Source organism: Nicotiana sylvestris, chromosome 12 (genome assembly GCF_000393655.2).
Source record: "Nicotiana sylvestris chromosome 12, ASM39365v2, whole genome shotgun sequence".
Classification (NCBI taxonomy): Eukaryota; Viridiplantae; Streptophyta; class Magnoliopsida; order Solanales; family Solanaceae; genus Nicotiana; species Nicotiana sylvestris.
The window spans coordinates 155,220,518-155,234,784 of record NC_091068.1 but is presented as its reverse complement, the minus strand read 5'-3'; the positions used below and the strand labels follow the sequence as shown (position 1 = coordinate 155,234,784).

The following is a 14,267-nucleotide window of genomic DNA, read 5'->3' as shown; positions in this document are numbered from 1 at the left end:
TTAAGTGCTCCATGTGTTCCTCCAAGGTGTTGCTGTAGATGACTATGTCATCTAGGTAGACTACCATGAACTAATCAAGGTAGGGATGAAAAATCTTGTTCATAAGGGTGCAAAATGTGGGTGGTGCATTGGTTAAGCCGAAGGGCATCACCAACCACTCAAAGGCTCCATATCTCGTCACACATGCTGTCTTTGGCTCATCCCCTTCCGCAATGAGAACCTGGTAGTAGCCCTTTCGAAGATCCACCTTGGTAAAGTACATGGCTTGCCCAAGTCTATCAAACAAGTCAGCAATGAGCGGGATCGGGTACTTATTCTTCACGGTGACCTTATTAAGTGCTCGGTAGTCTATGCACAAGCACAAAGATCTATCCTTCTTCTTCTAGAACAATACTGGTGCGCCGAAAGGTGCCTTTGATGGGCGAATGTGACCAGTATCCAGCAACTCTTTCAATTGTTTCTTGAGCTCCTCCAGCTCGGGCGGTGCCATACGATATAGGGCAAATGTGGGTGGTTTAGCCCCTGACTCCAACTCAATATTGTGATCCACATCTCGCCTAGACGGCAAGTGCTTAGGCAACTTCTCGGGCATGACATTTTTGTTCTCCTCAAGCAACTTCTCTATGCAAGGCGGCACTGTCTCTTGAAAATTCTTGTCCTCCTCTAGACTTGCAATGGTTGCCACGAACGTCGGCTCCCCCTTCTTGATCCCCTTGACAACCTGCATAGCTGAGAGTTGTGCTTGGATCTGTCCGTGTGGAATAGTCACTGCAGGTACCATGCAAGCTCCTTCTCGCTCCATAACCAAGAGACGTTGGAGGTAGGGGTCGATTAAAGTATGACAATGTCTGAAGAACTCTTGCCCCAGTATGATGTCAAAGGTATCCATAGCGGTTACGGTAAAGTTTGTCATACCTTTCCAAGTTCCCAATTTTACACCAACTCCATTAGCTATCCCATGAGCATTCAGTATCTCGGCATTCACGGTCTTGACGCGAGAGTTGGTTGGAGCAAGCTTCAATTCTAGTCTCTTTGCGGCAACCTCAGTCACGAAATTATGAGTTGCTCCAGTATCCACCATTGCACGAGCGGGCTTGTTGATGGTGAGATCCACGTACTGATTGCCATTCTCGGTAGGTTGGATAGCTTGCTTCATGACAGCACCACATAATCCAATCATACCCAACTGTGCGGTTCCCAGACTCTCTCCTTGTGGCTGCTCCTTCCGCTCACGTACCATGGCACTGAGGCTCTTGAGGTCAGGACAATTCTAGAAGCCATGTGGCCCTCCGCATATATAGCATTCCTTCTTCTCGACATGTGCCTTCTTCTCGGTGTAGCCCTGACGGCCACTCGACTTTTTGAAATCTTGAGTCTTGGAGTATTGTTGTTGTATCTCCTTGCCTTTGCCACGGTTTCCCCCACCTTTGACATTGTTAACCTTTGACTCCTTGCCATTGCATTTGTCGTGCTTGTCATGCCTGAAATCCTTCAATGATTCGGCCTCTACTATGGCTTGGTCTATATCAGTGACTTGTCGGCATTGCAACTCCTGTTTAGCCCAATTTTGCAACCCGTCCATAAAGTGGAACAAGTCATCATTGGTCAGGTTGGGGATTTGAAGCATAAGGGTAGTGAACTCCTTGACATAGTTACGTATGCTCCCTATTTGCTTCAATTCCCTAAGTTTGCGCCTTGCCTCGTACAAGACATTGTTTGGAAAGAACTGACGCTTGAACTCCGCTTTGAACTAATCCCATGTGCTAATAGTACATAGACCTTTATCCACGTCGGTCATCTTCCTTCTCCACCATAGCATGGCAGTCTCTGAGAGGTACAATACCGCAGTGATGATCTTGGCTTCGTCGCCCCTCACTTTGCCGTGCCTGAAGTAGTTCTCCAAGTGTCAAAGGAAGTTTTCCACTTCTTGTGCATCACGAACACCTTTGAACACCGGGGGTTTGGGAGCCTCGATCTTCGCCTCCCTCGTCACCACAATATTGTTGGCTACCTCGGTCACGCCAGCATTGACATGCTCCTCGAGTGACTCTATCTTTGCCTTCATAGCATCAATAGTACTCAAGACCTCCATGAATCTGCTTTCTAAGGCAGTAATGGTTTGCCTTAGTTCCATCTCAGTCTGTGTACGTCCCTCCAAGTCATTTCGGATACTCTCAATCTCTTCAAGAGTGTGCCCCTCAAGAACGTTAAGGGTGCCTTCCACCTTCCCCAAGCGTTGGCCAAAGATCTCCACGACGTCCATCTCCGCGTTCATCTTCATCACCCACTCTTTACTGAGCGAGACGTCCTCTGAAAGGACCTCCACTTCATCCTCGCTCGCCTCAGTGGCAGATGGTTCTTGGGATGTAAGCCCTTCGTTTGACACAACCTCAGGTGGCACCTCCTGACTCTTGTTGGTGGCATTCCTCTTTTTGCTACGGCCGCTCTTGCCAGCAGCATCCTGGATGACGTTAGCTTGGGTGTTGGCAACGTTAATTTCTCCGTCGTTCGCCATTCCCTTAGTTAAAACCTTCGCTCTGATACCACGTTGTCACGTCCTTAGTTGTTAACTAAATATACGTGCGGCACTTGACAACTCGCTCACGATCTTGCACAACTTGCTCACGTTCTTGCTATGTCAAGTCAGCCTTACTACACTCAAGATCGCTAAGAGAATGGAAGAAAGAACACAAGAGAATTGTTAAAGGAAGCTTTGTATTAAAGAGAACTTGAATTGTTTGCTTGATGAATTACAAATGAATAACACTAGTCTACTAGGGGCTAGTGTGTAAATATTAATTATTACATAAGTCCTTGATATTTACAAGATAAGAGCTTTTTCTAGAATTCTCTACAAGTCTAGAAGATTCCAAGGACTTTCCTAGCAAATCCATAAGGATCTAGGTTTTTCCTAAGGAAATGTTCATACCTCTCTAGAATCTTCTCACAAATGCTAGCCTTCTTCTTATGTAAGCTTTCAAATGACATTAATATATATCAAATGGCGCTTATGTGGCATGATGACATGACAAATCATCACACAATGACTACAAAATGCCGGCCATACACTAGTGTTTCAGGAGAAAGATCAGACTGTTCTATCCTCTAACCAAACATAGGAAGTTTTCACTCACCAACCAAACAAGGGAAAATAAATAATAAAAGCACTCATATTCCATGAAAACATTTTTCATGAAAAATATTTTCCTTCATACCAAACACACCCTAAATGTAAATATTTTGCCGTTTCTTTACAATCAGGAGTGCAGTTCCATTTTCTCATAAAATAGCAAAAGCTAACCGGGATTTTGAATCACTCAGCAATCACTTTGCTGCATTTCAGAGACGATGTAGAGATCACCGAACGAGATGGCTGCTTGCTCCAAAAGCCAAACAACCGAACTCAACTCAAAAGCTAGCTCACGGAGTGAGGGTGGAGTCATACCATATAAGGAAACGAGCGACCTGTCACTCAACTAATGTAGGACACTTGACACAAAAGTCAACTGGTCATACCGTTGATATTCTCAAAAACTATTTACAGCAAGAGAAATGTGTACATAAACCTATACATCCTCCCAAATATAGCCAACTATATACAGAATTTACATTCCATCTTACACCATAAGTATAAAAGAAGCAAAAAGCCAACACTTGACCATCAGCAGTTGACTCTCTGCTCCAACAAAAATTAAAAGGCGAGGTGGTACCGTCGTTCATAACTTAGTTTCCTTCTTTTCAACTGAACTGAAGCTCTATCCTGCTCTCATTTCCACTACTGGTAGTGTGGTAGAGCATCCCAAAACGTTTGTGTCAAGACATACCGTGAGTCAACTCCCAGTCTCTTAAGCGCCTCTAACTTCCAGAGAAAAAATAACACATCTCATCCCAAGGAGTAGCGCATCGGATCCTTGGGTCGCTTAATTTAGGTCTCCGCTGGAAACAGAAAGTGCAAAATGGTCAGAATAGTTAAATGGCATTATCATCTTCAAAGAGAACCAACATCATCCTTTCACCTGTAGCCAATATCATTAAACGGCAGCCATTATCATCTAAGTTATCAGTTGCATAGTCTAGATCATTATAAGCAACTTGGTCATTATAAAAGGAATCATCAAAACCAGAACACCGACACTGTCAAAAGAACGCTTCATCCCCATTTTGATTTTTGTTGTCATATAATTCTTCATGATTATTATCACCATCAAAGAGAACCACGATTTCCTAAATCGAAATAATGAAACTGACAAGGTTACTGAACCATTTATTTAAAGAAACATTAGCGCAAAATTTTAGAGCACCCTCTACTTGCAGAAATAGTGGTATCCAAGGATTTTGGATGTAACATCATCTTCTTTTTGGCAGGGGCGTAGCTAGAGTGTTAACTACGGTTCGGCCGAGCTCAGTAGTTTTGGTTCAAACCTTGTATTTGCTTTAATTTTTTTATTGAGTATGTCCAAATTATTTATTTAGAATCTAATAACTTAAAAGGATTAGAATCCCGAACCCAGAAACTAAAAATCTTGGCCCTGTCTCTGCTTTTTGGTAGTCCTATGTCACATGACTATCAAGTGCATGACCTTAATGGACAAAGAGAAGGCAGTAAGACACTAAAGGAAAGTGAACTAAGGTCCAAAACAACTTCATTAAAGCATTATAGAGACAGCTCTTATTTGAGATGCAATTTTAATGTGAAAGATATACATACTTTGCCAGAAAGCTTATACATATTTTACACTAACAGTACTCTTTTAGAACAAAACATAAGTGAAGATGGTTGATGATGAGAAGGGACAGAGAGAGAATAGTAAAAGTTGAGAGTTCCGACACAATGAGAATGACAGAATTCAGCAATGGGATTAGCACGAGAATCAAGACACCAGAAATAGAATTGTAGTAGCAGACGAAACATGATTAATAATAGAAAGTCTTGTTCTCAGTTGAACTTTACAAGCCACCAGAAAATGATACTCCCCAGATACTTAAATTCTAAATGTCCTCTTACTAGTTCACCTCTTCTCCCAATTCACCTTCTTCACAACTTTTTCACTGGGACTCGGTATCTCATTTTGAGGTTATCTGAAAGTGCAGTCAGGAAAATCTGAATGCTTCTTTAAACAGTACAACCATCTTGCTAATAATACAGTAATAAACAAGGACCTGCTTAGGAGTGTCCACTCACTCACATCTTAATAGACATTTCTATGGCTTCTTGTAAACAATAACGAACTACTCATTTCCAACAGAGCATCCCAGTAAATTTTACAAAGATAATACTATATGTTTAATGCTTTATCTTTTAACGCACCTTTAGAAGAAATGTAAATCTTATTTCCTAAGTTCCGCAGAGTATTTATGCATCTTTCACATCTACTACACAATCAAGAAGATGATAGTGCTACTATTTTTGTATATCTATAGAGCAAAAAGATCTCTACAAGAAATCAAAAGCAATAAAGATGCAAATTTGAACTCAGTTTGTCTCGGATTTTTGAATAATTAAACCATCAGGTTAGCTGAAGTCAAACTAAAAGCTTGTCCATTCATCAGATGTACTTTATAAGTATGTAATAAGGATTTCACTGGCAACTGAAATAAAACAGAACATGCCTCATTGTTGTTCTTGAGAAAGATAAGAAAAACAATGATATAAGACCCAAGGATAAAATTTTGAGCTATTGTGAATAACTAAGTATCTAGCTAAAAATAATCTATTTGGAAGAACGAGCTAGAAGACCAACAACAAATAAGCTTGTACAATATGAAGAACATTTTTAAAATAACACACCTTTTCAACATCCGTAGGTAAAACAGCTCTATCTAAGGCTTTTGGGGTCCATATCTTTGTGTCAGGCTCCATTCCACAACTAGCAAGCACAGTGGTATGAGGATGAGATACAACATAGCTTACACCTTGTCTATCTGCTTCCATTACACGAACAACCTCGCTACTCTTTTTATTCCAAATGTAAATTCGACCACAATCAGATCCACCCGCGATATATTCACATCTGGGCCCAAGAAAGGTAACACCATTTAATTCTTCACCATATTTGTGCCCCATGTAGAATTGTGGACCAAAGTTCATGCCAGCATCAAATGGTGGAGACGCATCAGACCAATCATCCAGGTCCATTTCCCCCTCATAACTGTCATGTGACACTGGGGAAGGGGAAATGGGAGATGGATCAGGTCCCAGCCCCATATCTTTTGTGAGAAGATATATAACCTCCTCAAAGTATGAAACAAGAAGCTCGCTGCGGTTGGAGATAGACAAACCTGTTATTCCCTCATCCTGGATGCCAACTAAATGTGAGGGACAGAAATAGTCAACAGGCCGACCAAAATCAGCAGAACCATCCCAACTATATTTGCGCATATCAAAAATTCTTGCAAATTCATCTGCTCCAGCAACAGCAAAGAAATAAGGATTTCTTGGATCTACTACAATTTCACTTAGAGTTAAAGACGTATAATTTCTTGGCCAAAAAGGTCGGCAAGTAAAAAGCTCTGTAGCTTTTTCTGTTCTCAGATCTATCTGTAAGAACACATTCAATCAGAGCATCAGCCATATAAAAGACGAGACAAAAAGGAGAAGCTATGGGAATCTCAAAACATGTTTAGATTATTTGGTGTTTCAGGTTCCCAATTCCCATATAACCATTATACTTGAATCAATCACTAGAACATATAGAGGTCAATTATGTCTCTCTTTGTTCCTTTTACTTGGAAAATAGATAATATTCCTTAAAGGTTTTGATTCAGTAATTGCTTTGAAGTCAGATTTGGTGAGTTTATATAATTTGCTAATATGGAAAAGGATGAAACTTTAGGAAACATGAGCGAAAAAATTAGGGGGGGGGGGAGGGGGGGAGGAGAGAGAATTAAAGCAGCTAATTACCTGCTAACAATGCAACATCACAAACTTCACTGTACAAATTCGACCAATATTAATTGAAAAATCATAAGCAATAAACAACTTAAGAGGTTTAAAGAATATAAAGTTGGAAGAAGAAAACATCCGTCCATTTGCCTGTGATTTTTCAATATCATAAATACTATCAAATGGTTTCCATATTAATTCAGCCTCTTTAATAAAAACCAATAAGATTTTTATTTTTCATGCTCTTTAATGACCATGTACACCACACATGCATGCCGTCTGTGTTATACTAAAAATGTACCTTTTCCAAGAGGTCTGATCTATGAGGATATAAAAACTGTTGTTTACCATTCATAGCGTAACATAAAACTGGAACCAAAATTTAGAAATTAAGCATAACTCACATGTTGAACTAATCCATCATACCCACACGTGTAAAAGATATTGGGGCTTCCGGGTTCAATTGCCAATTTTGGAGCTAGTCCTTGATGCTTTGCCAGCAAGTTGGTTGTCACATAGCCACGTTCTAGAATCTGCGCACGTCTCACCTACAATGAGTATAATCACTTACAACTTCTAAGAATAGAATTACATTCTTTCTTAGTGGGCGTTGCAACAAACTTGCATTGTTAGCTATTTAATATATTGATAATTTTGAAAGGAATCTAAAAATCCAAATGGAAAAATATATCCCCTTTAGGGAGAAGGAGAGACCGCAATATGTAAGGTGAAGAATCAGACAGTTTAAGAGGAGATCACCTACATGGAACATAGCCAAGAAGGAACAGCACAACTCTCAAGTAGTTACCTGTCCATCGGCGGCACAAGTGACAATGCTTCGGTTGTCAGTGTGGGGCATGGTCTTTGCTTGAAAAACGTAGTCATCGTGCCCTGAATGAAATGAGAGTACAGTTTTCCCAGTCTCCCAGTCCCAGAGTGTGACCTTCCTGTCATTAGAGCTCGATACGAGAATGTCACCATCAGCGCTAAAACTAACTGTATTCACCCAACCTCTGTGTTCCTTCAGTCTCCTGAAGACATCAAGACGCAGCACCAAGTCCTGGTAGAAGAACACTGTAATTATATGGAGTCTCAGGATTTTAAAATCTTGACTTCAAAGTATAAGCTTGATCAACAAATTAACATGCATAACTTGGACAGCACAATCTGCTGTTTCTATCAGTTCAGTATCTTGAAAGAATACACAGAAGTAGTCAACTGACATCACTAGATATTTTTCTGCACTAACGTTATGCTTGTTATTCCTACCCTCCTTTAAAAGTCCATATCTAAAGTAGACATCTGTTAACCAAAAGAACAAATAATAGCAGAAAATACAAGAGAAAACACATAAACATCCTTTTATAGGATAAGAAATACATAGCATATGAATTTGGCAAAATTAACTACTACTAGGAACCAAATTATTTATTACTATTCACCAATTCCAACTAGCAAAGAGTGCTATTTCCATCTAAACATGTACTACTGTTTCCGTGTATACTCCAAGTGAGATAGCGAGACATGCAATCCATCCACAAATCAAACCAATAACAAGGAGAGCGTGAGAAAGCACGGGAGAAAAATCTATTTTTTAATGATAGAATGAGCTTTATATATAATATATATTCTACTCCTAATACATATGGGACTTTGACATATTCTACTCCTACTACATTTGGGACAGGATATATTCTACTCCTACTACATATAGGACTAGGGCTATTTACACATAACTATCTAACACTCCCCTCAAGCCGGTGCATACAAATCATATGTACTGAGCTTGTTACATATGTAACTAATACAAGGACCAGTGAAAGACTTGGTGAAAATATCTGCAAGTTGGTCATTCGACATACAAGGCCACTAGACTCCCCCGAGTAACAAAACCAGGTGGTTGCTGATGCCGAAAAGTCTCCAGAAAAATTTGAAAATAGTGAGACTACGCCGGATTCCACACTACAAAATAGGTTCTAAAACACCACCAGAAAACAGAACTTTTTCGGGAAATGATTGTTTACGCTGGAAAAAGTGCATTGTCCACGCCTCACGCCGGAGAAAATAAAAATTGTCAGCATTTGATGTAATTTATATGGGTAGGCTCGGAATCACTGGACGAGTAAGTTGTCCTGAAGAAGTTTTGTCAAAAAGTGGCCGGAATGGCTCACACACGCCGGAAAAGTTACTGTAGCTCGCCGGAACCTTAGTTCTGGCGGCGCATGGAGGCACATGACTTTCTGCCGGAGCGATTGACTGGGGTTTTGTCGCCTGAATTTTCCGAACAAGATGGTAGTGTTGGTTTTCGCATAACACTTACTAATGAGGAGATAACGCAAATCAACCTTGAGTTGTCAACCGGAAAGACACACGGTGACTTATTTTTCTGTTCCGATGGGACTGAGATTTCTGGGGTTTGGTTGCACAAGGGTTTCAGATCTGGTGGTGGTACTGGTAATATGCATAGTACCATTGTAGCAATGATGAACCCGGGGAACAAGACGAAGTTGCTGGAAAATAGCACGGCGATGAGATCTTTCTTCCCGGATGTCGCTGGAATGACGCATAACGATAATTTTCTCATTGAAGCTCTGATACCATGTGAGAAAGTAAGGGAGAAAAATCTATTTTTTAATGATACAATGAGCCCTATATATAATACATATTCTACTCCTACTACATATGGGAGTTGGGACTATGACATATTCTACTCCTACTACATTTGGGACTAGGATGTATTCTACTCCTACTATATATAGAACTAGGACTATTTACACATAACTATCTAACAGACATATAAACTAGACTTTAGCCAAAGGCATGCCATGCATGAAAGTACCAGCATCAAGAAGCTATATCACATCATCCAAGAACGAGCTAATCCACAAACAAAATTGATAATAAAATTGGCACCTTACTAGATCTAGTAGACACAGCAGCCACAAACTGTATGCAACCAAAAACAATACGCAAAGTCATAAAGGTCACAAAATAAGTGTACTTATCAAGCAGACTTGCCAAAGTACCTCTGGGTCTAACCGACAACCATTAACACAAGTAACATGAACAGTCAAGCAAACTGAATGAACCAACTTTTTAAAGGAAAGTCAAATAAATCCAATTGTTTCAGTAGAGTAAACAAGCAAAAGTGAAAGTAGAAGTTTCTCTCTCTGAATTCCACACCCAAAAAAACCTCCAATTTCTCTCAGCAGTCTTATGTAAAGAGGAAAATAAACATGGACAGAACACAAACCAGCTCTTAGTTAGTCCTAAGCTCCACTCACTGGAATGAGAATACTGCATCAATCACCCAAGGTGTGGCCTAGTGGTCAATGAAGTGGGCAGAAAACGATGAGGTCTCACATTCAAATTCCAGTAGAGGAAAAAAAAATTAAACAAAAATTAAACACCGGGTAATTTCTTCGCATGTACCTAAACCTTGGTGGGTCAGGTGGGTAGAGTAGGTACCTATGCCAGTGGGAGATGGGAAGAAATCAATATCATGGTTAATCTAAGCATATTATTCAAATCAACATTATGGTTTATTTAAGCATATATTATTCAAATCAATATTATGGTTAATTTAATTGCTACCTCCACCAGCACAAGTACCAATAACTCTACCCACTAAGACTTAAGTGGATATATCAAACCTACTGTTTTTTGTCTAGCTGAGATTTGAAGTTCAGACCTCACGATTCTCCGTCCACTTCGACCACTGCATTCCACCAATAATAGTAGTACTACACCACTTTCATATGGAAAAAAAAGAAGCAGCACAATTTTGAAAACTTCCAATCAAATTACTTTAAATACTCGAATTCTAAACAATTTATATCTATCAAACTAACTTTTCAACTGATAATACATTATCATTTTCTATCACGATCACTAACATAACTTAAGCTAACATCTTAAAAAAGTAAAGCTAGAGAATTACGAACCTCAGAGGCAGTGAGAGAGTCAGCAAAGTTTTTGGTAGAGATTTCGCCGACCTCTCTTTTCCATACATTAACAATAGCCGAATCGAGGCTCGTTCTTGCCCTTTTTCTCATACTCATACTGAAAACCCGATTTAGCTTGATTTTGCTGCTGTTTTCTACAATTTGTACTGCGAGTTTTGAGATGGTCTTAACTTTTAATCAGAGTGAGTGTACTGTTCGGAATTGAAGAAAAGAAGGAAAGGGAGAGAAGAGGCGTGGTTTGACAGGTGGCAGTATGGGACAAAGACAGATGTAAACAACTTGTGGGCTCCACAAGTTACACCCGTCAACAACATTGTATAAACCTTCTAAATTCTTCCATACTCCATCTATTACTAGTACTCGTAATTAGTATAAGAATTATATTAGTTTAATACTCACATTCAGATTTTAGAATTATAATGTGATATTTTAAATAATAAGCTAATCTTTAAGAAAAATATTTTACACCTCATATTTCAATTTCCCATTTTTCCCTTAAGAAAATTCTCTTATATAGTTATATTGATATGGTATATTATGACTAGGGGTGTACATAAGTCGGGTTGGTTCGGATTTTATAATTACCAAGCCAAATCAATTGTGTCGAGTTATTAAATCTAAAGACCAAACCAAACCAATAAAACTTGGGGTTTTTCCTCTCGGATTTTCTCGGGTTTTCGGGTTATTCGAGTTTTTTCGAATTTTTTTCCCAGTAAAATCTTCGTAGAACAAAACATATAAAATTATGCTCAAAATATTTCTTTAATCCTAGTAAGATACAATTATATAAAGTATTTTCCAAGAAAATATACAAAATATGAGATGTGTCATGACATTATCCTAAAATATTCAACAATAAAGACAATAAAATTATGTAATATAAATATTGCTAATTAAAAAGCCATAATAAAAATAAACCTAATCTAAAAGTACTAAGTCATGCTAAAATAAGTAGATTAATAAGGGAGTATTAATTACATGAATAAATGCTAAAGAAAAAATAAAAATAAGTTGTGCATTTTTATCTAAATTATTGCAAAACAAAAAATAGATATACATTCTCGTTCGTAGTATTTAATTGAATGTCTTTTGTTAGCATTAGCATTGATTTGATTTTGGTTTGGGCTTTTATTAGCATTACTTAATTTATTAGTGTTAATGGCTATAAAACTTATTGGAACATTCAAAAGTTCTAAGTACAACCTTGAAATAATACCTTAAAAGATAAAATTATGAACATTTTTAAGAAATATTTATAAATTACATCAAAATAAGTATATTTATATATTAAATATATCTAAAATTTCTATATATGTAATGTCGGGTTGGTTTGGTTTCGGTTTGACTTTCTTTAGTTAAAACCAAACTAAACCAAACCAATTATGGTCGGGTTTTTTTTCTAATACCAAATCAAATCAAACCAAACCATAGTCGGGTTTTTTTTCTCGGTTTGACTCAGATTATCGGGTTGGTGACCTCTTTTACTTTCTTCTCAAGGTAGAGGTAGTCAGCGTATACGTTACCCTCCCAGACCCCACTTGTGGTATTAGATTGGGTTTGTTGTCGTTGTACACGACATTTTTACGCTAGTACCATCATGCATGGCACGCCTTTGGCTGTAGTCCATTTAGTATGTGGCTTATGTCTTCTCTCCTAAGTGTTGGTTAGATTTGGAGGGTGGATTGTATTTCCTTTTATTTATCACTAGGGATTGTCCAGTTCTGAGTAGTTTGTTGCATTTAATGTGCAATTATTCTACATTTCTATCGAAAAATGTACTCTTAATGGTTGACATGAGAGAAAATTTTGCTCTTGTAGAGACATAAATAAATAAATAAATGAGTGTTTCCCTAGCAATTAGAGGTCGTGGGTTCGAGTCTTATATCACCCATTACATTAAAAAAAAAAGTCACATAAAAAAGGCTTAAATTTTTATACGAGATAGTCACATATTTCAAAAACTCTGTTTCCTCTTGGGATTTTTTTGTACAGTAGAAATGTGTTATGCTTTCTGTTCGTTTATTTTCCCAATCTCAAGATTGCTCTTATGCTACGTGTGTTTCTTTTGCATTTTGACTTACCATTACGTCGCTTTCTGGTTAATAAATGTTTGCGTTATACATGGAACATCAATGGCGAGGAGTAGGATTGACAAGCATTAATGGCAGTGCAGTAAAAATATGAAGCTAATGGTTTGCACTAGTTCTGTGTATCTTTCAAGATACTGAACAAATTACTATCTGATTCATCATCCTACATATTACTGCTTCACTTTGATCTTCCTAAAAGGAGAGGACATTTTTCTCTCGAATATTAGTTTCGTTTAAAAGTTAGGAATTACATAGCTAATGTTTAATGTCTGTTACAACCTCCACTAAGGAATAATATACTTCCTATCCTTGCAAATTACAGATTAATAATCATCAAATTCTAGAAGGAGGAAACGTGGTAACGAAGTTGGTGGCGAAGCATCAAACGAGCTCACAAATTGGCAATTGAACCTGGAAGCCCTCATATTTTTTACTCCTGTGGAGAAGATGGATTAGTTCAACAAGTGAATATGGGGGTTGTGAGCGGGTCTGATTGTGGCCGAATTTTCATTAGGAAGAAAAAGAGTGGGAAGCTTGTTCGCGTTTTAGGCTCAGGTTACCATGTCACAAGCTGTATTGAGTCGCATCCTTATGCACCAATGATTGCTACCTGTGGATTTGACAGTGGCATAGAAATATGGACCCCAACGGCCGTTGATGAAGCTGTGTTACCTATGGATCTTCAAAAGGTATGTGTTGTATCAAAATAATTTTCATCTATGAAGATAATATTGTTATGGTCTTTTAGCTTATTCTTAAAAATGGATTAGTTTGAGCGGGTCTTACATCATCTTTGTGCATCTTTCTCCAGACATAATTCAAAACAGTAACAGTTAACAAGTCATACATCAGAACTCTCTCCTTGATTTTAGCTGCCTGTGCATCCGAATAACATACTTACAAAGTCTTATGCACAAAACAAAAAAAAAAGGCCAAATACATCGACAATCCCTTAAATTTGTCCTCATTTTTCACTTAAACACTTTATTTTAAGTCCGTTTCATTTAAACACTCCAACCATATCTCAAATGTGTCATTTAAGCACAATTTGATGATGTGGCATACTACGTGTATTACACTATTTTCCCGAGCGTGAGAGATCTGTATTTCTATTTTTCATTTTTTCTTACTTTCCTTTTCCTCCTATTCTCTTTGTCCGCGTCACCCCCTTCCTCTCTCTTTCTCCCTCCGCCATTTCACCACCATCACCTTGTTGTCTTAAATTTTATTGTCGGAACTAATGGCGCCGGAAAAGTCAGAACTTCGGCCAGGTCCAAAGAGGCAACAAGCAACAGTAATATGTTATCAAGGTTTTAACATTTACATATC

The 14,267-nt window shown here is 38.4% G+C and overlaps 2 protein-coding genes across 3 annotated transcripts; both read right to left on the bottom strand.

Moving 5' to 3' along the window:
* Nucleotides 1-382: 382 nt before the first annotated feature.
* LOC138883982 (uncharacterized) lies at nt 383-1,240 on the bottom strand. Its single transcript, XM_070164712.1, has one exon. The coding sequence runs from the start codon at nt 1,238-1,240 to the stop codon at nt 383-385; it is 858 nt and encodes a 285-aa protein (XP_070020813.1).
* Nucleotides 1,241-3,498: 2,258 nt separating this feature from the next.
* LOC104231148 (uncharacterized) lies at nt 3,499-11,066 on the bottom strand. Of its 2 annotated transcripts, none has more exons than XM_009784100.2 (5): nt 10,828-11,066; nt 7,692-7,943; nt 7,288-7,416; nt 5,789-6,538; nt 3,499-3,936 (listed from the first exon to the last, which is right to left on the bottom strand). In XM_009784100.2, the coding sequence occupies exons 1-5, from the start codon at nt 10,942-10,944 to the stop codon at nt 3,856-3,858; spliced, it is 1,329 nt and encodes a 442-aa protein (XP_009782402.1). In that variant the 5' UTR covers nt 10,945-11,066; the 3' UTR covers nt 3,499-3,855. The 2 variants fall into 2 exon arrangements, with proteins under 2 accessions (XP_009782402.1, XP_009782401.1); XM_009784099.2 differs by having other exon boundaries at nt 7,288-7,431; nt 10,828-11,064.
* Between the last annotated feature and the right edge of the window lie 3,201 nt (nt 11,067-14,267).